The sequence below is a fragment of the Harpia harpyja genome, chromosome 2, assembly GCF_026419915.1.
Source record: "Harpia harpyja isolate bHarHar1 chromosome 2, bHarHar1 primary haplotype, whole genome shotgun sequence".
Classification (NCBI taxonomy): domain Eukaryota; kingdom Metazoa; phylum Chordata; class Aves; order Accipitriformes; family Accipitridae; genus Harpia; species Harpia harpyja.
In genome coordinates, this window is record NC_068941.1 from 76,207,931 (window position 1) to 76,235,352 (window position 27,422).

The 27,422-nt window shown below is 38.7% G+C and overlaps 1 protein-coding gene across 5 annotated transcripts in view; it reads left to right on the forward strand.

Annotated features, from left to right (window-relative positions):
- The first annotated feature begins 332 nt into the window (after nt 1-332).
- STK32B (serine/threonine kinase 32B) overlaps nt 333-27,422 on the forward strand; it is a 189,328-nt gene continuing 162,238 nt past the window's right edge. For 4 of the 5 annotated variants that reach the window (XR_008234171.1, XM_052780495.1, XM_052780499.1 and 1 more), the window contains exon 1: nt 333-641. Coding sequence is in view for 3 of the 5 variants with exons in the window: in XM_052780495.1 (XP_052636455.1) it covers nt 566-641 (76 nt within the window). In the remaining 2 variants the exon portion in view is untranslated. The remainder of the gene's footprint in view (nt 642-27,422) is intronic. The other variant, XM_052780498.1, reaches the window with a different exon arrangement.

The window sequence follows — 27,422 nt, forward strand, 5'->3', positions numbered from 1 at the left end:
CGAGGCAGCGCTTATCCCCCCACCACCACCCCCAGCCTCTCACCCGCCTCGGGTCCCGGCCGGCTCCGCGGGGCGGCGGGAGCAGCTCTGTCCGCCCCCGCCGGCGAGCCCGGGGCGCGGGTGCCGGCCCCGCTGGCGGGGCAGGAGCGGGGGGGTCCGCGCTCTCCCGCGGCGGTCTGGGAGGGAGGATCGGCGAGGATCCAGGTAGATCCAGCTTTTACCGCTTACCAAAAGCCACCGGCAGCAGGACCTCCGCCTCCTCCCTCCCTCCCTCCCTCCCTCCCTCCTTCCCTCCCTCCCTCCTCCTCTCCTAACTCCCTCCCTCCCCTGCCCCTCCGCGATGAGAGACGGGCCAAGTCGGTGCGCGCCAGCCAGCAGCGATCTCTGCCAGGGGCAGACGGATCGCTTTCATGTCGCAGGGTGACTGCTAGCCCTGCCGAGGCTCCCCGGCCGGGGCCGGCGCCGGGGCCGGGGCCGGGGAGGAGGAGGCGGCGGCGGGCGGGCAGCTGCCCCCGGCGCCGGCGTGTGCCTGCCGGCGCGCCCCGCGGGATGCTGTCGGCGGGGGATGCGGAGCCGGCCGCGGACTAAGATGGGGGGCAGCCACTCCCACAGGGCGCCCGTCTTCGACGAGAACGAGGACGGTGAGTGCGGAGCTGTCCGCGGTACCGCGGCCGCGCGCCCCGCCCGTCGCCCTCGCGTCGCACCCCGGGGCCGCGGGCAGCGGCCGCTGCCCCGGCGGGGGTCTGCCTCCCCCCCCAGCCCCGCTCCCTCCGGGGAGCGATCCGGAGGAGATCCTCCAGCGGGCGGTCTGCCGTGGGGTGAGCCGCCCGGGGAAGGAGGGGGGAAGAGCCCACCTTTGTCTGGCCGTTCGCACCGGTCGCCTGGGTGTGCGCCTCGAGGAGAGCTCCTCGGAAGTCCGGCACACCGTCGCTCGCGGTTTAAGCACATGGCAGGTAACTTCATACACGCGTTTATGAATGGGCACCGTTTCGGAGATCGCTTCTTTGTTTTCGTTCACAGCTGACTCTTTGCCCACCTGGCCGTTTTAAATGGCGGTGGCGCTCTCAGTCGGTACACTTCTTCCAGCACCTTTACTTTCTGAAACTTTTTTTTTGCTTGTTCTGAGATTTTTCTCCCTGCCTATACGATATGTCGTAAGAAAGTCTGTCTTGTAAAGTTTTTGGAAGGTAATGGGAAAGTTTGCAGAAAATACCCTGTTTCTTCACTATTTATGCAATTCCGGGTCATTTTCATATGTAGACCATATTCAGCTGGAATTATGTGAATGCATTTCAATTACAATCATTTTGGCTTTTGAAGCAAAGAGAACACAGCACTCTTAGGAAGCAGATGTTTGTATATTATCACTAGAAATGTTTTTAATGTTACTTCTGGGATAGATGTTGTTGCCTATCTGGGCGACAGGTGCTTAATTTTGAGTATATTCCCTTCCTGGAAGTTCCAAATAAATTTTATTAGGAGGTGATTGTGCCTCAGTAGACTATCACACTGCTTTGGCTTTCTGAGGTCCATAACAAATCAAAAACCTGTATGCTCTTCCCTATATGGTCAGGATGCATGGAGACATTTGTATTATTTTGCTAATAGGGAGGAAATACATTAAATGCATGTAAAGTGCTTAAAAGGGTGAATACACATTTACTTGCATTTAAGACACAATTATCATTCCCTATTCCTTGACAAACTTGAAGAGGTATTTGGTGAGGTTTGGTTTACAAGACTCCATTGTTTGTGTGGAGAATGGGACAGACTATTTACTATTTGTGAATTGTGGTGCAATAGCTGTGATTTTCTTGTACTGATATAAAATTTCAGTCATTTACCATAGGTTATGCTATGTAAACAAGTGAGAAAGAAAGAATATCCCACCCCTTCCCCCCAGGTAAAATCTTGATCACTCACAATTAGTCTTGTAAACCTTGAGGTAACTCACCAAGAAATACCCAAGAGTGAAAGCATGGTGTTAATCTTGTCTAGACACCCTAAGGTAAAAAACGAGCCATCCCTTTGCCTTTGTAAGACTTGTGATTGAGCTTTTTTGAGTCAGCAGTTTGCATGAATTATTACCGCTTTTTTTTTCCCATGAGACAAGGCTGTGGTCAGTTTTTGAACAAAATGAACAAAGTTCAATGGTAAATTACTGCAGAGGAGACTTCATGCCACTTAGTTCTTTTTCCCTCAGGAAAACATTTCTGTAATGCAGCCATTATTAATACCTAATAATAAAAAAGCACATAAAATATTTACGAATTTCTATTAGGTCATTATTTATTCTTTGCCTGGTTTTGGGGTTTTTTTTTTGTTCCCCTTTTTTTCCCCACTATAATGTTCCTAACATCTTCTCTTTTTTCCTCTTAAAATAGTATGCTTAGCACAACCGTCTAGTTCAGAAGAGTCCATTGCTTTCGAAACAATAACCTGTTTCCTATACTACTTACAAATTATTATTCAGAATGGCATTTCCCAAGTACCTAAATAATATAGGAAAAATCTCCTCTTTGAAAATGTATCTTACAAGGTTTACTCCAAAATCAAGCTGTATTTCATATTCCCATTAGTAGCTACAAGAGTCATTGTTTTCCACAATATTGGACTCAACATGAAATTTAACAAAAAAAAAAAAAAAGAGAAAGTATAGCAAAAGAAAGTAGATTTGTTTCTTGAGACACTATAATCTTGCTCAAGAATGACAATGCTTATCAGTTCAAAGAGAACTGGAATAAATGAGTTGCGTATGAATATGTAGGCATAGTAGAAGCTAAGCTATTTAGTGTATTGTGTGTAATGTCACAGCTGCCTCTTAAAATGAGAAAAAAGTATTGTCATTTTATGTTCATACGTGTAATGATGGATGTAGAATAAAACATGAATTTTGGAAGAAGAAGTTTAAAACCATTTACTGACACTTTGTAAATCATAGAAAATGTTACTCAGTGTACCACTTAACAAAGAATATATGGAAATAGTACATGTAGAGCACCCCGGTACTGCCTGACAAGCCTATAGAGTATCTATTCTAGAGTTACCACTCATGTTTTCTGTCTAATGAGAATAGGTGTTGATCCACTGAGTAGATCTAAAAACTATAGTTTGTATGTAGACTCTCCACCATGCTTAGGATAATAAAAAAATGATCCAGCCAGAAGGCTGGACTGTATGCTGTAAATTCCCAGTTATCACAGACAGCATAACACATCATTATCATACACTGATCTTTTTAAAGGCCATAATACATAACATTTTTAAACTAGCTATATTTGTTCTCTATGTTCTATTTTTGTTAGAAGGATCTTCCAGAACTTCACTCTTTGAATGGTTAGAAACATCTGTTTTCCTGATTAAATGAATCCTAACCTATTTATAAGATTTATGTTTATTTCAACTTTTTTGTTAGCATAAACAGCTCTCCACCCTCCATGATTACTCCAGTGCATTGATAGACAGCAAAAATATCCCCTCTCACTCCTTGTTTTTTAAGAAAAACTCTTCTAGTTTTTTCTCTTATTTCCACTGTTTTTTCATCTCCTGTGCCCCCCACCTGCATGCATTTGAACTTGTCTTGGTTGCACACAGATAATCCAAATTATACACAGAATTGCTGGTGAGTTTTCACCAGGACCTTGTTCTGGAAACAATCCTTCCTGGTCTCTACTGGAAATAACTTTCCTGGTGCAGCCTATAACTACATATGCCCTTTTCATGGATGTATCATGTGGATAGTTCAGTCACCCTGTGATGTTAGCCCACCAGTGCCCTGTTCAGCAATAACCACTGATGACCTCCAATCTAAAGCAGAAATTTTTGGTGTTCCTATGTGCATGACCTTGCATTTTTTATAGCTGAATTTTGGTCCATTTCTATTATTGATATTCTCAAAGTTAATCACCCACTTCTTTCCTTGTGATGCTCCGATTCTCCATTACTTTATCAATGTATTGTATCATTACCACTCGTCAGCTCCATGCCAGTTATCAAGTCCACTGAATATGTTTTGTAAGTATTCAGCGGGATTATTTCCAGACTTCATCTTCTTTGCTGTCAACCACCATCAGCCTCATAATTCCCATTTCAAAATAACATTTTTCCCTGTGTTACCCACCTTGCTTTTGGCAGTTAATCCTCGCCTTGTTCAACTTTGCTTATACTTTCTTATATATCACCTCACTGAAATTGAGAAAAATGAAATCGAAGCCAACTCTACCATCTACGAAAGAAGTTTCTCATCAAGGAAAAGTATCTGGTTACTCTTGCACAAAGAGCTTCTGGTAAACCCATGCTGTATTTATCTCATTTTTTCTTCTTAGCCTAGGTTAAAGCACAAAAAGAGCTAGGAAAATCCAGTGAACAGAGTCCTTTGTTTGCCTAGAGCTTATACTCTGGCTAAAGAAGCTCAACACAAAAATATGTTTCATTTCTTGATTTTTATTGCTGTATAGGTTGGATAGACAACTAGCTCTGGTGTAGCAGCATCGCTACCTCTAATCAAAACTAGGTACTTTAATGGATTGGCACCATAACATTTTTTCAGACATTTAGAAAGTGTTTTTAAGCTAGATACTACACTAATTGTGTAGTCAAGTCAGCACTCAGGTAAAAGGAAAACAATTTCATTTTGGTTAATACTGCTGAAGCAAAGGAATGTTGACTCTCTTTACCTCGAATATTTCCTACTCTTACAACAACTGTCCTCTCCTGAATATGTGTATCCAGTACTAGTATCAGGAGCACAAAGGAGTACATCTTTTCTCATGTTCAGCTCTTCAGAAACAGCAATAAATTCACGAGAATGGCAATAGAAAGGCAAGAGGAATATTCACCATTGGTAAATATTACTTGCAAATTCTCAGTAAATATCATAAGTAACAAATACATTAGCAATAGCCTGGTGACTGTTTAGAGTATCTTTCTTGCTGGATTTGCTTGACTGCGCTCTGTTAAAACTTCAATGATATTTAACAGGTGAAACTGAAATAGTAGAAAAGAGTCATTTAGGAAAGAGCTGACTCAGGAGAGATATTACTACTACCAAATAGTAATAACATGTTTGCTTATATTGTGGTGGAGGATATAGAGGAAAGGATAAGAAACCAAAGTGTTAGAGGCTATAAGTAGTTCCTGTGAAGTGATATGGCAGTTGTATTTGATTATTTGGGGCTTAAAGAGTCAGTTTTGCCACAGCTACTCTTAGAAACAAGTGCATTGAACTTTTAAAGAGCTTGTTTTTATTTTTATAGTATGTGACTTTACATTTAAAGCAAATACGTATTTCCAAAGAGCCTTTCACTGAGCATCCTGAAGCTACAGAGCTTGAACACTCCTTTGTGGAGGTCAGTGTGACATGCTGTGCCTCAGTACTGTAGTCTTGTATGAGGGAAATGAAGCATAGCAACATGCCTTGGCTTATTTCTACATGGCTGGTCCCTGATTCACTGTAGTGCTTATGGATCTACTTAACTTCAAGCAAGTGCTGAAGTCCCACTGCTTTGCCTGAGTCATAACTTTCTGCTCTAGCACCATAACTACAGAGCTCAATGGAAATCTTATGGACTAGAGAATATAGCATCCATCCTCTGGAGTTAAACTTTAAATTCTAAATTGTAATTTAAAATTGATTTCTACCTCTCCTTTTTAGAAAAGCCTTCAGCTTAAATGAAGGATTTTTAGTTGTTGGTGAGTTGCAGAAAACGTCATTATTAAAAGACCAGCTGCTGAAAAGACCATCTTGTACTAAAAGCATAAAACCCAGATACGGATCCTAACAAAAAGGCCTGCGATGAATATGGATTCAGGTAGCTAAATTCAGAGCATAGTGGCTGAGTTTATATAAAGTGCAGTGGAAGATGAAGAACTATAAAAGTGACATAGGGAAAAATGACACACAAGGGTTTCACTTGGAACCAATTTAAAGCAATGGTTAAATGTCAAAATAAGTCAGATTCAAAATAGAGTATGCAGTGTCCGGTTATTGTCAGTGATATGATAGCGCCCATCAGCCTGCTGCCACAAAGCTGTAATGGATAATGTCTGAGGCAGTCGTATAACAACAGCAAAGAGCTCGAATCACGATGCTAATAGCATACTCTTTTCAAACTAATTGTTTCATAAAATATAGCCCTACAGAACAGTTAAATAAAGGGTCTAGAATCTAAATAACTTTTGTTAGTGAAAGTAAAAAATACAGGGTGGGATTAATATTTCTGCTGGATTTTTGGTTTGTTCATGCAATTTCTGTAACTGGCTATGTAGCACCTTACTTCTTCCTTCACAAAGATGAGTATTCCAAAACCCTTTCAGAACTGGATTGGGTAGGAATACCACATTGTGACTTAAAATTTCTCTAAGGCAGTTCTGTGTCAAAAAATGGATAAAACACAGCTGTTGAAGGCATTATTTTATGCTGGATATCAAGGTTTTAGGTAAATAAAATCCAGACCATTGGATTTTTATTTTTTGTTTTATGACCATGTTGAACTATATACAATTTTATTTTCCATTTATTGAACTTTAGACATGAAGTCATCATTATGTGTAGTGCAGTACATTTCAGGAACCCTAATGCTAGTGACTGTACAAACACAGAACAAAATAGTGATCAGTGTTGAGCTTGCAGTTACAGCATGGTATGTGACAGTAGGAGAATATAGACAGAAAGGAGAGCACAGAAGAACAATATGATAATTGCAGGCAGTCACAGAGGTACCAACTGCCAAACTGTTGTCGAGAGTTTGCATGGTCTGTGCCAAAGGAGGTTCAGAAGGAGTATCATGGCATTGCAACCACCATCAGCCATTATCTTCCCTACTCAGTCTTCTTAAAGCTTTGGTACAATGTACACAAATAATGTGGACCTCTTCAGACACTAAATGGTAACTATAGGTGAAGTTTAATACTAGATCACAGATTTCCCTTTTCTACAGGGAACTCTGAAGAAAAGCAGGATGAGTCTGGCACTTCCATCTTAGCTTCTTGCTCCCTCGAATGATCTGCATTCTGTTCTCTGTTCTCCCATTTGACTGTCCTAAAAATGTTGTGCAATATCTGATTTACCTCACACTGTCAGGACTATAACAAAGACTCTTTCAAGGGACAGCTAAAGTATTTACCAATTTTATTTTACTTTACCATCATCCAGATTCAACAAAATCTCTGCCAGCAATGGTTTAGAGATGGACCAGATGAATTTTCAAGATCCTTCCTAAAGATATTTTCTACAATTCCAAGATTTAGTTTTCTGCTTTGGTGGAAACATCCTTGTCATAAGGATGGATAAGGTGGAAACGTCCTTGTCTTAAACAAAGGCATCATGTAAGTCTTTGCTGCTGCTTTTGTAGCCTTCCAGAATTTACACAAGTGGTTGGCATGACACCTATCTCTAAGACTGTTAAGGAATTTCTTGGTGGCTTGTTATCTAGGAAGTGTAAGTGCTCAGGAGAGGTAACATTTTACCCATGTTGCTATGTGTGTTACGTAGTGTGACTGGATGTCAAGACAGGCTTTTTGGGTAACCAAGTATATATAATTCAAAGCTAACCAAACATCAAGCAAGATAAGCTTACAGACTCCTATCCAAGGTCAGGGAAAACTCTGAATGTGAAACAAACTGTGAGAAAACATTATTTTCTAAATCTCGACACCATTGCTTTTGCAATTACTCCTTTAGAAATTCATAAATTGCCTCCCATCTCTGCCCACAATGTTTCCTGCAGTGAAAAAGTAAGGCTCTGCTCCTTCAGTTGTGCTGCTGTGGTTTTCTGTGCCAAAAGAGTAGGCTTTCAGAGAGCTGGGTTCTGCAGGACTGGTGAAGCCGAATGGTGGAAGAAGCAGCGCACTGAAAAGTAAATGCTTAGTTTTCCCATGGACAAATGGTGTTCAAATGTACAGAGATATTAAACTGACTCTACTCCTCAATATTGGCTTCACATCCAGTAGAGTTCAAAAAATCAGTCCTTCACTTCTGCCAGTGAGATCGTGAGGCTGGTTGCACTCACTCCCCTCTGACACCTTCCCATAGAACAAGGGGGAACATGTCTATCACCTCCCTTTGGGGTCTGGTGTGACATCCACTGGGTCATTGATAGCATCTGGCATGAAAGTAAAAGAATTCCTTGATGTGGATGTGGGTTAGAAAGATAGCAGTAATGTGGGAATGCATTTTTTTGTGAACCTTGAGTAACATGCTGTCCAGTGAATGGAGGAAGTTCAGCCCAGAATCAAATGTTGTACCTGACTGAATTAGAAAATGACTGAGAAAATCTTTGGAAGAAAAATATAGTAAGGAATTATGATCTTGCTCATAGATACTCAAAGAAAGTAGGTCCTATCCTACCAGGACTGTCTTTGTACAGTCTCTTCTGAATGTGGGCACAAGAATGAAGAAGGCAGGGTTTTTGTTGGTCAAGCATAAGACTCATACTTCTTTCTAGCTTCCTCATTAAACAACAAGGCTGGGAAAGCAGAAGCAGAAATCTTCCTGATGCAAAACCTAGTGAGCAGTGAAACCTGGGACCAAGCAGTGAAGGGCGGAAAAGAGGAAAAGATTGTCAAATCGATTTTGGAGGTTTCACAGTATTTCGACTTAGCTAGAGTGAGCTAATGCTGAGATGGTGGGAAAGGTGTTGAACACAAAAGGTTGCTACCGAGATCAATCAATACAAAGCAAAAAAATTCTGAGAGGATATTCAAAGGAAAAGGACAACTCCAAGTTCAGCCGGATAGTAGACCTCCACAGTATCCTATCATGGTAAAACATATGAGGGGAAGGGACAAAAAGTAGGGAACTTAGCCACGAAACTTAGCAGGAGAGGCATGGACTTTCTGGAGGGGGAAGAGCAGCAGTGTGCACATCAAGGGACCTGATCTCTCTTGAGCACAGTTCTGCTTAATTTAATGAACTAGTTAAATTGATTACCTTAAACTACATTACTTACTGTCTAATGTAAGCCTATGTTGAACTGTTGCTGAATTTGCTGTTGTACTTGTGAACGCTGTATATGGGTGCATATGTAAGCTTCCCTGCAACAGTAAAAAGTAAAAGATTATTATTCTGCAAAGATCAAAAACTTGTGCTAGCAATAAACGCTGTTTTCTTAACTAAATCATATTCTGAGTTTCCTTGGATTCAATCACAATTTGGCATGAATAACAAATACAGGGTGTTTGCAGAAACAGAACAGGCAGATGCATTGATTTTTTTTCTCCTTTGGTTAAAGAACAAAGCTGGTTTACTCTCTGGGGTTCAGTCTCTAATACATTATCTGTTTCGAAGAATAACACTGGCTTTTATTTGTCTGCATTTGATTCCTTTATCAGAAATGCCTGTTCATATCACACAGTATCTGCTGATGAGCACTGATGGGGCCCAAGATGCCTACACCTTCTCAGTACAAGAGGAGGTTGAGTGTTAATACATTTATCAGGACCTAGAACTGATTCTCTTAATACAGTATTTCATGGAACATCCTTTGACTTCATTTTAAACTCTTAGAAATGAATTTTATACTCTATAAATGATACATCATGTGTATAGAGTACAACTTTACACTGTACACTTCAAGTTCTTACTCTTTGTCTAATGTAGTAGATGGGTTTTTATTGTACTTCCTCTATGCAAAGGGTTTTTTGATAGATACTAGTACTGTACCTTTATAAAATACAAATTTCTGGAGAAAAGAGGAAAGAACGAAGGCATCTGTTTCTTCACTCTTGAGTACTACCAGGCTTTCCCTTTCAGATTCCTCACTTACCAGAATCTGACAAATATAATGAAAGTGCAGCATGTGACCTGTTTTCAGGTTGTCCTCAGGAAAATCTTAGTGTTACATATTGACCTATTCCCTTAGGCAGTCAGCATTCACCTGAAGTGTCCAGCAACAAGGGACTCTAAGAGTAGGGGTGTACTTCGGTATGACAGAAAAGACGACTTTCTTCATTTTGTTCCCAAGAAGTTATTTTCCACCCCAATAAATAACCAGAAGAGTTCTTTACACTGTAATCGTCTCTCACCTGATCAGTTTGACCTCATCTTTAGCTTCCTTAATTTCCACATTGACTCTTATCAACTTGTGTATTTTCATAAGTAAATGAAACAGTCTGAACGGACAGGCTAGGATTTCTGAGGCAATTGGACAGTTTTGGTTTCAACCAGTGGAAATCTAAACTCTGTAAAAAATGTTTGTAAAAATCTGATATCTCTTCTTAAATCACTGCCTCAGTTCTAGAGGCTGTCAACTTTCTATATTTTCCAATCTGGTGTTCTTTGTCTGTCAGGAAACCTAGCAGTATGCAACCAAAGAAAGCTTGCTGGAGATTTGGCCCTTAGGGACATGGTTTAGTGGTGGACTTGGCAGTGTTAGGTTTACGGTTGGATTCGATGATCTTAAAAGTCTTTTCCAACCTAAATGATTGTATGATTCTATGATTTCAGTTTATTTCACTTGTATTCAGTCCATCAGGGTTCCTTTTTCAGTTTTGCATATGATTACTTTCTGCTATAACTAATGGAAGATTCTATCTATAACCAGTTTTTCTCCCACAACCCTTTTCTATGATCTCTGTCACGTCTTCACACAAGAGTATCAAATTCTATAATCCTTTTATTCTTACAAATGTTGTATCCTATTTTCTGACATTGTTATTAAAGTGCAATATAGACATATAAGTTACTTTCATATATTCCATAATTAAGACAAAGGCATTTTCCTTTTAAATGGAAGGAACCCTCCTTAGAAAGCATTACTAGAGTGGATGGCAGCCTATTATACAGGTTTTTAAGGCTTTAATGATAACTAAACATAGGTGATGAATCTGAAATTTATTTACCAAATTTTATATCCCCATAAATATTTTCTTCATAATATCATATCATAATACAACAGTCTGTATTTCATATTTCATTAATCCTTTTCTATTTTCTTCTATTTTGAAAATGTGTGGTTTGGATATATTCACCAAATCTAGCCTACCTTTTTTTTATCTGACTCAAATTGAAATATGAATTAAATCTGTGCTTTTTAGCCTTCTACTTCTATCTGGTCATATTTTCTTGCTTTGGAGTTTATTTCCACTTTCTCTCTCATTTTCTCTCTTTCTTTCTTTTTTAAAAAAATTATTTTAATTCCAGTTCTTTGAAGTTTGGAAACCTTTAGATAATTTCTACAGCTGATGTACTTTTCTGCCCTGTCATTTTTAGCTTGGTTTGATAGTGAAAGAAGTAGAACACTAGCTTTGTCATTGTATTGCTAACACTGTTCTGTGTAAGAAAGACTGTTGTATTAAGTGAGATAAATATACTACAAGGCAATATACTGCAATGGACAAAAATTATTTTCCTTCTTTTTCCTACTTTTGCAGTGATAAGGGAACACCTGCTGTTCCTTAAGATCTAAAAATGCAAACTGAGTTAATCCTTCCAGTAATTATTATTTCATTTTGATATTGTTCTGCCTCCCTTGCTGAGTGGTGGGAACTGTTCTTAGCCACCCTGTTAAAACAGAGATGCAATATAATCACAAGATCACCATTAGCCTCCTGAGTGTCCTTCACACCTTTCTGAAACTACCGTCCGCTTCCCCCTGGATTGTTTTTACGTTATGTTATGAAGATTGTTTTTATGCCTTTTGGGGTTAGGTTTAGTTAAATCTTTGTCCAAGCTGTAAAACTTGCAAACTCTTTTGGGACAATGCCACATCTTAGGCACTGTGATCTGCTACACAGAGCTTGAAGTCAAAGAACAAAACTAATCAAAAGATCCCTTCTGAGAAGTGGGAAAAAAAGTCCTTATTTTAAGTCCAGCTTCACATTTGACTGTTTTAGCATATGAAAACTACAGAGATAGCTACGCAGTCTTATGTGCAGGGCATTGCCGCAAAACAAAGTTAGCCTTTACTGAGATTGGTTTGGATATAATGGGAGGAACAGTCTAGCCCAAAGTCTTCTGCAGCTTCATGAGATTTTTCTCTGCCCAGCCTCGGCATGTGATTTTTCAGCAACAGTATGACAATTACGCCATTATTTCCAACTCTTTTCCAGCCCAGTAACATGTCTTTGAGGTCTTTTGCTTAAGTTTTTAAGCTAAACTATTAAACTAGATTGTTTTATGGTGCAAATAATAATAGCAGATAAAAATACCTTAGACAAAGAAATCTATTTTTAGTGAGAAAATCTCTGCAAAAATCTCAGTGTTGAAAGACTTTCTTGCAGGATTTACTGATCTTCTGTTAAACAAAAATGTCACCACTAAGTGCTGTGCGATTTTGCTGGAAAAGAGTCATAGAGTAGAGAACTTTTCCTGTTGATCCAAACTTTCAGCAGGGCAATCCTTGTTCTTTTGGAGTTAGGGAGCTCTCTACTGATGAACGGGAGAAGAGAGCGGCTAGAGAATAGCTGCCTGGGCAGTTGTTGGCTGTGGCTGTGGGAGACAGGACGTGCAAGTGGAGATTGTCTGGTGGCTAAGCAAATTCTAGCTGTTGCTAGGATAGCGTCTTCTCTCTGAATGGCTTTTTACAAGGCTTTTCTGAGAGTAAGGAAAGGTTATGTCTGCTGTTTAGAAAAGATTAAGTAATATGCGGCAGTGAAGAGATACCATGTTTTCAGTGGTTTCAAGCACTTATGCTGAGTGCTGCCCTGACTTCAGACCTTTGGTTCTCCTAAGCCAGGAGCCATCAGTCTCTCTCACAGGTGTCGGAGGGAGCATAGGCACGGATTTTAAATGCATTCATAGAAAGCGACCCTTTCAGTGCAGTTGCTGTCACTTACAGAGAAAAGATACTGCTTGTGGCATTCAGTTTTCTCACTGTTTCTAGTGAGATGCAGATAATTTTGAATTCTTCCCTGGGCATACAAATGCTAATGAGTAACTACACGCTCGGCGCTCAGCCTCCTAACCTTCCTCTGCTAGGTAGATCGTATACATCTTTTGATCCACAGACATATGTGGATCAATGACATCCTGATGTTTCGAGTGACAGGACATCCTGCATGTTGCAAAGAAACTCCTGCAGTGCTACATTCCAATTTGGAAAAGAAAAATACAGCCCAGCATATCACCCAGGAAAGACTGCTGAGTACTGTCATATGCAATATGTTTCTTCTAGTCTTTAGTGACATAAAGCTGATTTCCAGTCCTTCTTCCACCTGTATTCGTTGATTAAGATAATAATAATAAAAAAAAGGATAGACCTGGTGGTGGGAAATAAACTTTTTTTTGCTGTTTTGAAAGCTTTCCATTCTGTACTGTGAAGAAACCAAAGCCGTTCAATATTCTTTTCATAAATAGAGAGAGGAAGCTCTGATCTACTGATTTACCATTTTATCCTAGTTAAGAGAATATAATACAGATACACATATATTTTTAGAGATTAGTTCTCTCTCTCTTTCCCTCTCTCTATACATCGATATTTTTATACATACGTTACTCTCATCAAAACAAACCCAGTGTATGTGGTAGGGAACTCTAGCACTGAGTCACCAATATTCATTATTTTCTTCTGACATCTATAATTAAACTTATTTGAGATTCTATTTCTGTGATAATGCAGAACTGGTATAAGCACATTTAATACTACCAAATGTTTCAGGCAATAAGACTAACAAACCTGCTACATTGAGCAATTTTATCCTCTGCAGTTCACTATTTGTTTGTGCTTTGCACCTAATAACTTGTGTTGTTAAAATTAGAAGTTATGTTCTTTCCATTAGTATCTGTCAGCTATCCACCTTGTACAACAAATGAATCTTTTTATTTATTCGTGCTGTGTGGTGATATAAGGTAAATCTTTGTAAGTTAAGTTGTGACTTAGAGAGTCTCCTGACCTTCTGCTGTTAGTGCCAACCCCCAGCCATAACCTGGGAACGGTGTGGCTGGCCTGAAGTCCTCCTCCTCCCCTCAGTTGTCTCTGTGCCAGCTGACGTGAAAGCCTGGGAATGGAGATGAGGTGGATTCGGTTTGTTTTGTGAATGTATCTATGTTTGCTTTGCTTTAAATCTTTCATGTTTCACTCCTAATCTTAGGAGTGGGTAGAGGAGACAAAGGTCCTGATTTCCTTATTCATATTTACTGTTTTCAGCAATGCATGGTCCTATCAGCTTTGGTGTAATTGCCTGTGGTGTGTAAATAAGCATACGTTTACCAGGCTGAAACTATCTTTACTTCGTCACTGGAAGGATGTCCCAGAGGTAAGTAGTGCAATGATCAGAGAATAAGTCGTCAGCTCCAAGTAAAAAAACTGCTGCAGATAGGTGACCATTGTACGTACAGTAGTCAACCCATCTTTTTCAGTCTCAATACCAAAACTACCAATTCCGTCATTAAATATTTACCTGTAAACCTTGAGATGAAGACATTCGTGTTGCACTGAAATTCTGCAAGTTCTTTTTGAATTAAATATAGCTGTTACTATCAGGGTTTTTTTCTACCCTGTCTATACACTCTGAAGGAAAACAGTCACAAAAAGTCAAGTATCAAGATAGAAAGGTGTTTTAATGTTAACTAATAACCCAGGATATTGCTTCAACTGAAGTTGGGAAAAATTAATCATGTTGGATCAACAAAAGTTTGGTCTTGAACATGTAGGTAAAAAAACCTTTGGGAGACCTGCTTTTACTCCAAAATGGCAGACAAAGTGAAGTGATTCTTATGAAATTGAAAGATTCACACAGTCAAATAGTAAGAATCCTAGCTAGAATCAAAAAGCAGCCCTTTTTGTCTCCAGATAACTAAAAAAATCAGAACTGTAAAGCTAGGTTCAGGTCAGTCCCTCTGGAACCTCAGAGGTTTGGATTTGAGGTTCCATCCCTAAAATGGATTTTTTTGTTTTTAGAGGTATAACTTAGTTTTAAAAATTTATGAGACCTATGGGTAAGATGTAACCCAAGTGTTGAAGTAGATAGTAAAAGTCATTTAATTGCTGAGGATGGATAACTATAGGTGGGCTAATGGATAGAGTTAATGGAGGAGGTCAGCCCTCTTAAAAGTAACTTCTTTTATTTAAACAGTCAGTGGAAGTCTGGCTAGTATAAGAGGCATCTAGCTTCTGCTGGACTCTGAGGTGCTTCTTTGTGGCCAGACGGTAATGGAATACTTGCAATTTTCTTTAACTCTTCTATACTGGAGAGCTGGCACTTAAATGTACTCACTATATGTGCTGCCAATTTAGTTAAACACGGCGTTTTTCCATAACGAGAGGCAGCTTTTCCTGTTTCCAGTCCCCATTGTACCCTCAGCTACTGCTGTGCAACCTTACCACCTGCAGCTGGATCCCGCTGCTGTAAAACCACAGGCCAGGCTGTAGCTCTGGAAATGCCGCTATGCAACAGGAGCGGGCAGGCTGCAGCTGTCCTGTCCCCAAGCCAGGCGAGCAGAGCAGGTCGGTGATATAAGTGGGGTAAGTCAAGAGTTCAGAGGGTAGTTGAGGTGCATGGCCAGACACAGAAGTACCTGCAATCTAGCTTGGGTGAGGACTGAGCTAACGTGAAGCTCAGAAGAGCTGTGAGAAGCCTTGTGGGGACCTGCCATGGCTTTGCTGAGCTGCGCTTCATGGCTCTTTCTCATTTCATAGCGGCCTGATCCAGGCCTGAGCTGCAATGGGGCTCCTGAGCCCATGGGCAACGTGGTGGCGGGGAGGCAGGGGAAGCTGGCATGGCCAGCAAGGCCAGTTAGTGCCCTCAGAGCCCTGAGAGGTACAGGTTGTTTTTCACATTGATATTTGTGACTTTTTTGATGAGGAAGAGCCACGAGACACAAATACCTGGACATCTTCAGAAATGATCTTCAAATGTTTTTTAAATTCTTGTGATTTTGATACTATTTTCAAATCCCAAAAGATGAACCAGACCTGGACAGCCACATTTAAAACCTGCAGGTTTGCTTTCTTCTTTTGAAGGGTTTTTCCTGAGGGAACATCACTGCTCTCAAACTGATGAGCTTTAATCTTACAATGACAAATGAAAAACAAGCCTATGGCTCTGTACTTCAGGCACACTTCTGCTGCAAGTTAGAACTGGCATCATTCATTTGAAGCCCATGGGGCTGGTTAGGTTTAAAAACACTAAATGGGAAGCAATCTCAATTGAAATGTGAATCTTTCTGACCCTTTAGTGTCCTTATTTTCCCCCAGTATTTCATTTGTACTTGTGGTTAAAAATAGAAGAGATAATTCTTCCAGATCCAATTTTGGAGGCAGACTCCTCATCTCTTGGGATCTGAATTTAGAAGAAAAAGAGGAGAACAACTCATACTTCGTCTAGGTGTTTGGGTAAAACCCTATTCACATGGCTCCCTAACCTCCCATTAACATAGCACCAAGACCCATTTTTGGAAATCCTGCTCTGCAAGAACAGTGTTCTCGGAGCCACTGCCCAAAGGAGCCTAAAGCAAAGAGGTTTCTTAGCTTCCCCTTGGCATATTTGGCGTTATAGAGGCCTCCACATGGATAAGATTGACTGATGCATCACTGAGGATTTTGTTGGTAACTTCATTTAAAGAATTTTCCTTCACCTGAGGATCACTCTGGTAAATTTTACTGTAGGAGAAAACAGTTTGGTCCACTGAAATTTGACATTTTATTCCCATAGCAACTTCCCTCAGAGAGCCTTCCAGTTCAGTTATTAATGAGGTTATTCTCATAGTAACTCTGAGGGAGGTGAATATTCCCACTTTCTAGCTGAAAAAGATGCTTCATAGCCTATTATGTGTTTCCTGATCTCACAGGGAAGTCTATTATAGTTACAGTGGAATTTAGAGTTTCTGGATTTTAGCAATACATTTTCACAAGGAGTGTCTTTTCTGTTGGACATACCTGTCAACCTGTTTCTCCTTGCAATAGATTTCAGAGATTCTTTTTGTCAGCTCATTGGTAAGTAAGCAACATGGTCAATCAGAAAATCTCTTTACTCAACAAAAGGGAGCTATGTTTTATCACTTACGAAAGGTCTTAAAGACATGTTGCTTTTGAGCAGGTCCTGAAACTTTTCTGCTTAGTTTCAATGTCAAGTTTACCCTTCCAAAGAGCTATGAACTCCATGGAAACTCACAAAGGCTTCCCTGCTATTCACTGGCTGTGATAGGGTCTAGTACATCAATTCAATTGTTCCTTGATGACTTTTGATGTTTCCGGTGTTGCTACTAAGTTAATAGGTTTTCTGAACCAAATCTCTGTCCTGTCGCAAAACAAAACTGTTTTCACAGCAACAAAAAGGGATCTTTAATTAAAACTTTCACTGATCTTAAAAAAATAAAAAGGAATTAGCTGACTTGTGAGTTTATAATAGTAAAATTTTATAAATTACTGCTTTATAATAGGATACATGGATGAGTGATTAAGATGGTATCAGAAGTTCCAATTAGTTTCTATTAAAACAAGTTAGTCTATGCAAAAGAAACCTTTCTACTAGAAAAGAGGTTACCTGAATGCTATATGCTAACAGAATGTAGATGAACCTAAATCAGTTGCAAAGACCTTCTGTTATGGTAAACTAACTTATGGTTATCCTGAAGATTTGACACTGCCTAACTAAATCCTAATCATTTTCGTGTGGCAATGAGGTCAGGGTTATGGACTTAAGTCAGTTGCATTATTATCCAATCCACCAAACCTAATAATTTCAGCTCTTCATGTCATGTAGCTTCAGTGCCAGACTAACTGGAGAATCAGGTGCTTTCATGTAGCCAGTAACAATGAATCCTGTGCACAAGAAGTGAACATCTCTACAACACTAATGTGTAACTGTTTCCAACTACCACCAAATCTTTTCTGGCCTTTAGGCTTGTGTGGTTACCCAGGCTCTGGCCATTGACAGACACCAATGATGGCTATGTAGCAAACGTGAGAATATTTACAACATTCCAGTCCATCCTGAGGAACACCTGACTTCTGATGATATTTTTCATAGCACTGAGTTATACAGCAATATGTAAAATCCCTGACTGGTCCTTACAGGCTTTTCACAACAATCTCTGGCTATTTGCTGCTTGTTGAAAAATAGTAGTAGAATTAGCAGTGTAAATTCATTTCACTTTTGTGTTAAACCTAAAAGTGAAATCCCCTGTATTTGAAGTACAATTATCTTTTCAGCTTAATATATGGATGATTAACCAGTCATCATAACAGAAGACCAATGAAGTGTTGAGAAGTGTTGCTTCAAAATAATGCTGCTGAAGGATTATACTAAACTGACCCACACAATCAAGACCATCTAGGCTGATGATCCATCATCAGCACTCAGGTTCTTGATCGCAGTCTATGGTACCACATTATTATTTTCAGACTGATCAGATCAGTGCCCCTCCACCTTCATGGGCATGGAAGTAGCATTAGAAGAATGTCTTGTCTGTGGTTCCCCTGCAAGGAGTTGACTTTGCACAGATCTCTCTTCTTAGTCACAGTCTGAGTGTCGTCCCCACTTTGAGCCTGCACTATGTTGTATTTCTACCCCTTTTTGAACTTGTTAATGCCTTTTGGTTTAGGTGGTATCCTGGGGAAGGAACTATTATAAATTGAATTGCCTTTTTGCAGTATTAGCCTCCATTCATGCTTGCCACTATTGTATTTTGGCTCTTTTTTCCTTTTAAGCTGTCTCAGCCGCTGCTATTTTAAATCTTAGGTATCTGTCACCAGAACTTCACCTTGATTATTGCCTGTACCATTAGTCATCATTGGGATTTCTGAAGACCTTGCATTATCCCCCCCAAAGACAAGTAATACATATAATTTATGTTAATTTTTTCAGCTCACATCATCAATGGTGACGTTAAACAGATAGTCATTCTTTCCTGCTTTATACTCCACTGCCCATGAGCACATGCTATCAACTTGGGCTTGATCCCTACTAGCTTGTTCAGCTGACTTTTTGCAATGTCAATACACATTTCATGTCCCTTATATTTTCTGCCCAGCCCTGCCAGCTCTATTTGACCTTTTTTTTGGTTTATTAATAAGAAACAATTAAAATCCATTAGCTGAAATGAGTAACTTTGCCCTCAAATAATAGCAGTACTTTAGACTGTATTAGCCTAAATCTTTCTGGCATAGGATGTTTATTATTATTTCTACTTATTTTCAGAAGGCTAATTGGCCTTCCTGGGATTGCCATCTAAGTCAAAAGACGTGCTTAGCAGATCATTTAAAATTTGTCTTTACCTTTATGGCACGTGCTCACTTCTGCATGAGGAGAAAGTGCAAGTATTAGAGTCAGTATATTTTAATGCGACAAGGATCAGAGTTTGATCTCTACTTTGATATGAAACAATTTCTGTAAAAGTAAAATACATAAACTCTGTACTAAAAAGTACTGTAACTCCCCTCTGAAGGTGACTGTCTCATTCTACTGCTCTTGAAACTAGACTTCTAACAAAACTAGCCTTGTAGGTTATCATAACGTGTCACAATTAGCTTAATCCAGTCTAAATGTCCATACTGCCACCAAAAGGGGTGCTCCTGCTCTCCTCCCTGTTCCTGCTGTCTGCAGTGTGCCAGAGATGGTGGCCATGTGATTGCCTCATTTTCTTCTCAGGTTTTCAAAGAGCAAGTCTTTTACCTGCGTGATCATGTGCTTTTATCATTGCAAGGATCATAAAGAAGGGCTAAAACACAGTGTCAGTGAGGTGGTCTTAGAGAGAAGTTTGTTGTTTGTGTAAGCTGTAAAGCACGTAAGTTATGCTTCTGATTTGGGGAAATATAAGTATTTTCTACTTCCTCTCATTTTAAGGCTGTCTGAAAATAGAAATCTTTCCTCTGGAAAGCTAAAAGCAAAATGAAAAGTAATATTTCTTGAGATGTTCTGATTTCAGCAAAAAAAAAAAAATCAGAAATGCACACACAATCCTCATGGACACAGATAGAAAACAATAATAGCAAAGCAAAAACCACCATGAATCAATACTGAGAAATTTTTCATTTCAGCTGAGATCAGTGAAGAACTTTCGATTTTGTAATTCTTTCACTTCCTTCTCCAGTGGAAAAGAGGTAAAATGGAAAGCAGGGAGAAAGCAAAAAGATGAGAAAGACCCCAAATCTAGATAATTTTCTGTTTGCTTTCATTGGAGTTGATATCAAATTCTTAATCAAAAGATCAGAACTTTCATATTGCTTTGTATCCTTCAGATTGACATTATTTATTTAAGAGTAATTTTTTTCCTCTTGTCTCTTCCTACATTCGCTCAAGCAAACCACGGCAGGCAAAAACCTGCTTTCCAATTACTCTCTTTTTTCCAGCCACCTGAGTATCTGTGTATGCCTCTGAAACAGAGTAACCTGTCTGAAGACAACAGAGGCAGTACACTAAACTCTCCAATTATGGATTTCTATGGTTAAATTTTGGACTAGTTTTAAAGAGTAATAAAGCCAAAAAAATTGATTTTATTTTTTAATCTAATGCTCCCAAGAAGGACTGTGGGACAGGTAGGCACTCACAAGAGCTCTTCTGATCAGTACAATTAACCTATGCCACTAAACACCTATTCCTGCTCAATCCTTCAGAAAGGAATAGCTCATTTCATCAAATCAGTGTTAAAATTCTTGTGGAACAAAGCAACAGCCAAACATTCCCGCACCTTCCACGGAGCAATAAACTTTTGTTTCTCCATCACAACAACCTCTGCAGTCCCTGGAGCTTCTGGTGAAGCCCTTGCTGAGGCTACTCTTTCATCAGACTTTTGGCAAAAACGAGTGACAGTGCTCTTAGATCAAAATCCTACTGCAGTTTACAGCTATAGGACTTTTTGTGCTGACTTAATGGCTTGTTGACAAGTCTCTGCTATCTGTAAATCTCTCCCAGTTGCTCACAGAAGATGACACCTACATCCCTCAAAGCGTCAGGATGACTTTTCTTAGTTTTGTTTTGGTGATGTATCTCAAATTTCTCAGAAGAGGTCTTGAGACTGTAGGATGGCACTCAGTAGTTTCAGTTTAAACTTCTTTCAAGGAAAAGCTGTAATGATTTGCAGCTTGTTCTACTTGCCCGAGGAGCAAACTTTGTTTTACAGGTTTCAGGTAGCTGCTTGTTATATTTTTCAGAGTAGATGTATTTAATGGCCGTATGATTATATTTTGCCTTATTGGAGGTGTAAACATCTCTAGAGAGAAATTTTCAATTAATCTTGGGTTCAAACAAACTATTGTTTACCAAGGAGTCGCAGTTTCCTTGAGAATGCAAAATCACATCTTCATTTCTTTTAGAGCTTTTACAGAATAGCATTAGAAGAGGAATTATGTTCTTTTACAGAATTAAAAGGGAAGCAGAGTTTTGAGAATCAGCCCTAGCATCTTTTTCTTTAGCAGCTTGGTTGTTTTCAAATGCTAGTGTTCTTCAGGATTTCAGATTTATTTCTGGTTGTGGCAACACATGCCTGTTTCTCTAACACTGTAAATCACTAGCTGATTCACCAATTCTTCTAGTCTGTTTTTATAGGATTTTGGAAAATGGTAGACTGTTGTAGTTCTTTCCAGTATTCATTTTAACTAACACATTAAGAAAATTCCCCAGCCATTTAGGAAAAAACCCACACTTTTAACAATATATTGTAAGGTGAATTACACCGAACACAGTGTAGAACCCCATGATGTTGGCACTGCTTTTGATGAGCAAACCATGTGTCATCTAAATATTCTGTGAATTTGATGTGTAGCTAAATTGCATGTGAAGTACTACCTTCTGGGAGGATTAACATAAGGAAGTAAGAATTCCCGTAATGCATCACAGCAGATGTTATTTAGCCCACTCTTTTATCTATGGTATCAACTATTTATTGATAGAATATAGAAGTAAAAGAAGTATAAAATGATGCTTTTCCAACACCATAGTACTGAGGTTTACTCCTCATTTCTGGCAATCTAGGGAAGAGGTTGCTTCCACTTTGTCATGTTTGAAAGGTGACTTAGATGGGAGACAACAAGGAATTCCATCAATCTGTTTTGAGTTTTTTTGGAACAGATTTTTCCTCTGAATAACTTCTTAATGGATAATTAAACTTTTTGCCAAATCAAAATGTTGTTATTTTCCTTTTTAAAGATTAAGCCTTATACTGGGAAAACAAAGCTGGTTTTGAAAGTCTGAATGGAATTCAAGTTTACTTTTTGAAACTGATTTCGTTTGGGGTCATTTCAAAGCTAGACTACATTTCTGTGATATGAAACTTCTACAAAGTTATTGGAATCTGATACTCCTATTCCCTTCCGTAAATCCAAATCTTGTACCTGTTTACATCTCCCACACCGACTAACCTCTGAGTGAACAAGCGTGCTTCATGCAAGTGCTATGGGCATACTTACATAATGGGAGATCTAGTCCAGCCAACGACCTCATCTTGTAGACGGACATAGTCACCATCACAAGCAAGCACAGTATAGTACTGAACTACTGTGAACGAAACCACTTTGGATCAATCAAGAAGTCTGAAATGAAAGTCTTTTGATAATACAGGAATGTTTAACTTTGAGGAAACTGAAGTATACATTTCCTTTTGTAAGATGGACATTATTCTGAACTTCTGGAGTTGCAGCAAGGTGGAAGGTGATTATTGTTGTAATCTGCTTGTCATATTTTAAAATGGAAAAAATGGTATCAGTTCAAAATGAAATGCTTTAGTTCAATTGATAAAGTAGGAAAATTACATTTTCAAGTCAATAGTCATAATTATTTTGCTCCATTAAGAACCATATCTTTTTTTTTTTTTTTGAGTGTAAACTAGTGTTCAAGTATCAGAACTTCCCAAGAGACAGGAATTACATTTTCCATACTTTCAGTCTGCAAACTTGATCAGACTGAAATGCATTTTAAAGTTCAAAGCAAAATTAGCTGAATTTAAAAAAAAAAATCATTTGACAGACAAAGATCTTCAATTCTTTCTAATTGCAAATAAAGTCTGCATAATTATAAAAAAATATTAATTTAATAATTAGAAGCAGCTTATATTGAGACTAAAACACTCATTAAGCCTGCAGAATTGAGACATTGTAATGCAATTTAAATGCACCCCCCCCCAAATACATGCTTCATCAGTAATGAGATAAAACCAGCTCTGAAACTGCTTTTTTCTTGTCCTTCAGTTATGTAACTCTTTCTAATTAGTAGTTTCCCCAATCAGTTAATGCATGGGAATATCCCATTCCACTCAGAAACCTAATGAAGCTGTACAGATTTCATATTCTTTGCTCACCTCAAAGATGTGCCTGGCTTTATCATTCTGTCAACAAAAGTTCATTTCATACTTTGAACAGTATCTTTCTTCACTAGTGCACTTGCCATGAAAAAGCATGATGGAATGTGAGTCTTTATGACTACCCTAAACATTTTATGCCCCTTAATCTAATTTTTAAGCACTGTTCATGTTTGTCCTGTCTATGTCTATTCAAGCTGGTGACTCAATCACGAGTACTGAATATATATGACTATCTATTTGGTTACTCATCTTAGGTGTCTTTGTGTGGAAGTACAGCAACAATTTTAACAAGCTTTGATGGCTGCTAAGACCTCCTGAGGTTCTGTCAGCACAGCCTCATGGCTCGCTCTGGAAAAGGCTAGAGCATCTGAAAAGCAGACAGCCATAAAGAAGACTGCAGAACTAATTTGAAATCCTAACAGCAGTGCTGTCCAATGAGTCTCAGGTCAAACTATACAGGCCAAATCTAGAAGGAAAATTTGATTTAATTATTACTCTGTTTTCCTGATTCACACAGAAGCAGGAAGCATTAAAACACCCTGAAACAGACCTGCAACATCTAAGACAGTGCTCAGATTTAAATAAAAATCTATTTTCTTGGCTGATGGCCACATCACATCTTGTTTCTATTTTCTGTTGAGATCAGTGAGAATGAAGCTAGATGTCTTGAAATGCTTGTTGTATTACAAATATGGCTTTACTATACACCTCCAAATGCCTTAGCAGTCATGTTATGGTTTTGGCTACCACCAGACAGTCCAAATATATCAGTGGGACTCCACTAGAGGAGAATGTCTGGATTTAGCTTATCAAATTCTTCCAATTTTTCTTGAGTTGTAAAGCCCCTAATTTCTTTTTTATGATGTAAAGCATGTGTATGCCTGTGCTTTGATCACGTTGGACTGGATATTTGCTCTTGGAGATACAAAGTTCTTTTAGGTAATCGTTATTGAGTGTATTTGGACTAATCACGTATACATGCTATAAATATTCCTCAGCTGCAATATTCCTCCAAGAACAACAGATGTCAGCTCTATGTAGAATCCACCCAATATACGTGTTGCCTCTTGAGCTAGATGTAATTTACACTTGAACAAATAATGGGTAACATGAGAATATTTTAGATTAGCAAAACTACAAATGAAAGGACAGAAATTTTGTGTTCTTGTGTGATGTCATAAATCAAATACATAATGATCTGCATCAATGTAACTTCTTTTTTTTTGTTGTTCAAATCACTGTACCACTCATGAATAATGCAGCAGAGGTGAATGCATATAAAAGACTTCATTGTTTTAACATATGTCATTATGTATATAATGCTGATTAAAAAAATAATAATAGGCATTTCCACTAAAACTATCTAGTATTTTTGCAGTATGGTTGTAAAAATCCAACAGTCTGTAACGTGCATAATTTCCCCAAAGTATACTTCATCTTTGGGGAACAGCGGAGCAAGAAATATTTTTTTTATCTTTTGCTAGAAAGTTTTATATCAAATGTCTGCTCCATCAGTGCTCATGCAGTTGGAAAGATATGCCTGAGAAATAGTGTGGTCTGAAGTGGGAGCCGCATTCTGTTCTCAGCTCTGCGGCAATTTGATGTGTGGGGTCTGAGTTAATCTACTGATTTCTGTACCTCCACTTCCACAGCGGTGTATACTTTTCACACTTTGAAAATGGCTTTCAATCTTTACAGTGCTTTCATAAAGCGCTATTACCTGAATTGGCTGTTGCTACTCTCCTGATTACTTGTGTATCTGAGCTCTAAACAACTTCCTGTGCCGAATTTTACGGCTGCTTAGAGGTGTAATGATTCATGTTTCTAGAGACAGGGGCGGAAGATACTGAAGCACTTGCCTAAGGTCACATGAGAAGGCTGTGGCAGTAGAGGGACTCCTGTGTCCAAGTTGGTCACAAACCACTGCACCATCCTTTTAGATATTCCTGATAGTTTTTGAGTATACAAATATATTTGATCAAGTATCTGTAATGGCTAGGACCACATTTTTTTTTCACTTGTCCTGGCAAGCAGGGTGCAACCATTCATTCAGCTTGTGAATCCCATTACCATCATCCAAGCTTTTATTAGTTCAAGATCAAACTACTGGAAAATGCTCTACATGGGCCTAATTAAAAACCATGAAAATAATAGAAGTAAGGTATATTTGCACTTCAAGTTATTAATAGAGACTTGAAGCTGTGCAATGGAATTCATTTAAGGTCTATTTGAGCATGACTAAACAGAAAGAAACAAAATACTTTAATTTGAATGCATATATAGCTCATTGCTGAAATTAACAGGCATCCGTCACTCTAATACCATATCATGCAACTGATGTCATAAATGCTGATCTATTTTCTCCCTTAGTTAGCCAAATACCTGTTTTATTCCATAATCCTTCTCAGTTTTGAATTAATGGTGACTTTTTTAAGGGTGAAGGTGGGAGATGGGGGAGGGGAGATTATAATACTTCTTAATTTTTCCAAATTGATGAAAATCAGTGAAACTGAATCATAGTGTTAATGCTCACAGTTTTATTCTGTGGATTTGCCTGTATGAAAAATTAGCTGAACACAATATAAACTAACTGACTTCTGAAAAATGTCCATACTCTAAGACTCAAATTCAGAGCTGATGTCTAAGATCTCTGAAGTATGGTGTGGCAGTAAAATGAAAGAAGTGCTCAAAGAGTTGGAAAATATTTTTTTTCCTGTTGAGTAAAGGATACCAAGAAAGCTATTTGCAAAAAAGCAATAGTCATATTACTGTTACTGAAAAAAGCGTCCTTTTGCCAACCACACCATTATCTCAGTGGGGCTTTGCACTACGACAATGTCATTAGCTACAACACCAGGCTCCACAAGAGTTAGACATGCCATGTTTTAGAGGACAAGAATACAATACTTGTGACATCCTTGTTGCACAGAGGAAATGGTAGTGTCTGACCTTGATGATATTTTAAACATTGGAAATGACAGAGGTCATGGTGAGCTGTAATTCTTCTCAGAATAAGTAGTGACCCTTTGGTGTTGAATTTTCACCAAAAGGGAGAAAAAGCACATACAGAATCTAAAAAAAAAAGTGTGATGAACAACATAAGCCAAAAATTTTGAGAATGTGAGATTAAAAACACCTGAGGAAAATACCTGAGGGAGAATGACTAGTGTAATAATAAGGTGGCAGTGAACTTAGCTTGACTGTTCACTGTTTATCAGGGCTGTGATGCTGCATGGTTGGTCTGTTGTTGATGGGACTGTTGCTTAAAGCATCTTAGTTTTACTCAACTGAATGTGTTATTGGTATCAGCTGCAACGGTATCCCTTTTTTTATTCTTTCCTAACATCCCAAGTAGGATCTTCCCCAGTTTTTGAATCTACAATGTTGTGAGTATGTTTGAATGACCAGAAGAGACCAAGTTGTCTTATTGGAGTGAATTAGCCCTTTCCAGAAAACCACAGTGGCTGCAAGCCTAGCTCATTTCAAATGCAGGCTCAGGTGTGTTTACATACTTCCACAGTCACTTGAAATTATCTTTATTTTCTCTTGCTCAAAATGTGTTGCAATCATTGTACCTTGATTTAAATAAGGCTTATGGGACAGTGAACTGTAGAAAGAAAATACTCTTTTTTGATTAATGAAGATCTGAAAGTGTAACATCCCACTTTCTATTCATGTTAAACATAAAAACTGAGAAAATTTGATCAATTGTTGTGGCTAAGTTTTTTAAACACTTATTTGACTTACTAATAATCCATCTTAAAGTCCATGGTCTAGTGCCTCATTTAATAATTTCTTTCTTGTGGAAGTCCAATTTACAATTAAATCCAATTAAAAACCCAAGTTGTTTTAGTCATTCAGAGCAATAAACACCACTAAAGAAGGAAGTACAGAGAAATATGGACAATAAAAAATGTCCTTCTCATAACTAAAAATAAATGCTTAATCTTAGTTTTACAGAAACAAAATAATTCATCAAACTGATGTATTTCAAAACCAGCCAGGCTTCAGGACAATAATATAGCCAAGTCTTACTGAAATGTGGCTTGACCGAAATTTAGATAATTACAGACTGTTTCAACAGTTTTCCAGTAGTTTTGGGGAACTGGGCTCAGCTCAGTAACTGCAAGGTAAAGAACAAACTCAAACTAAGCTTTTTTTAAGGAACGTGTTTGTTAAAAATTGCTAAAATAAACTGGAAACATCAGAAGGTTTGAAAGCAGAGGAGTGACACAGACAACAGCATGCT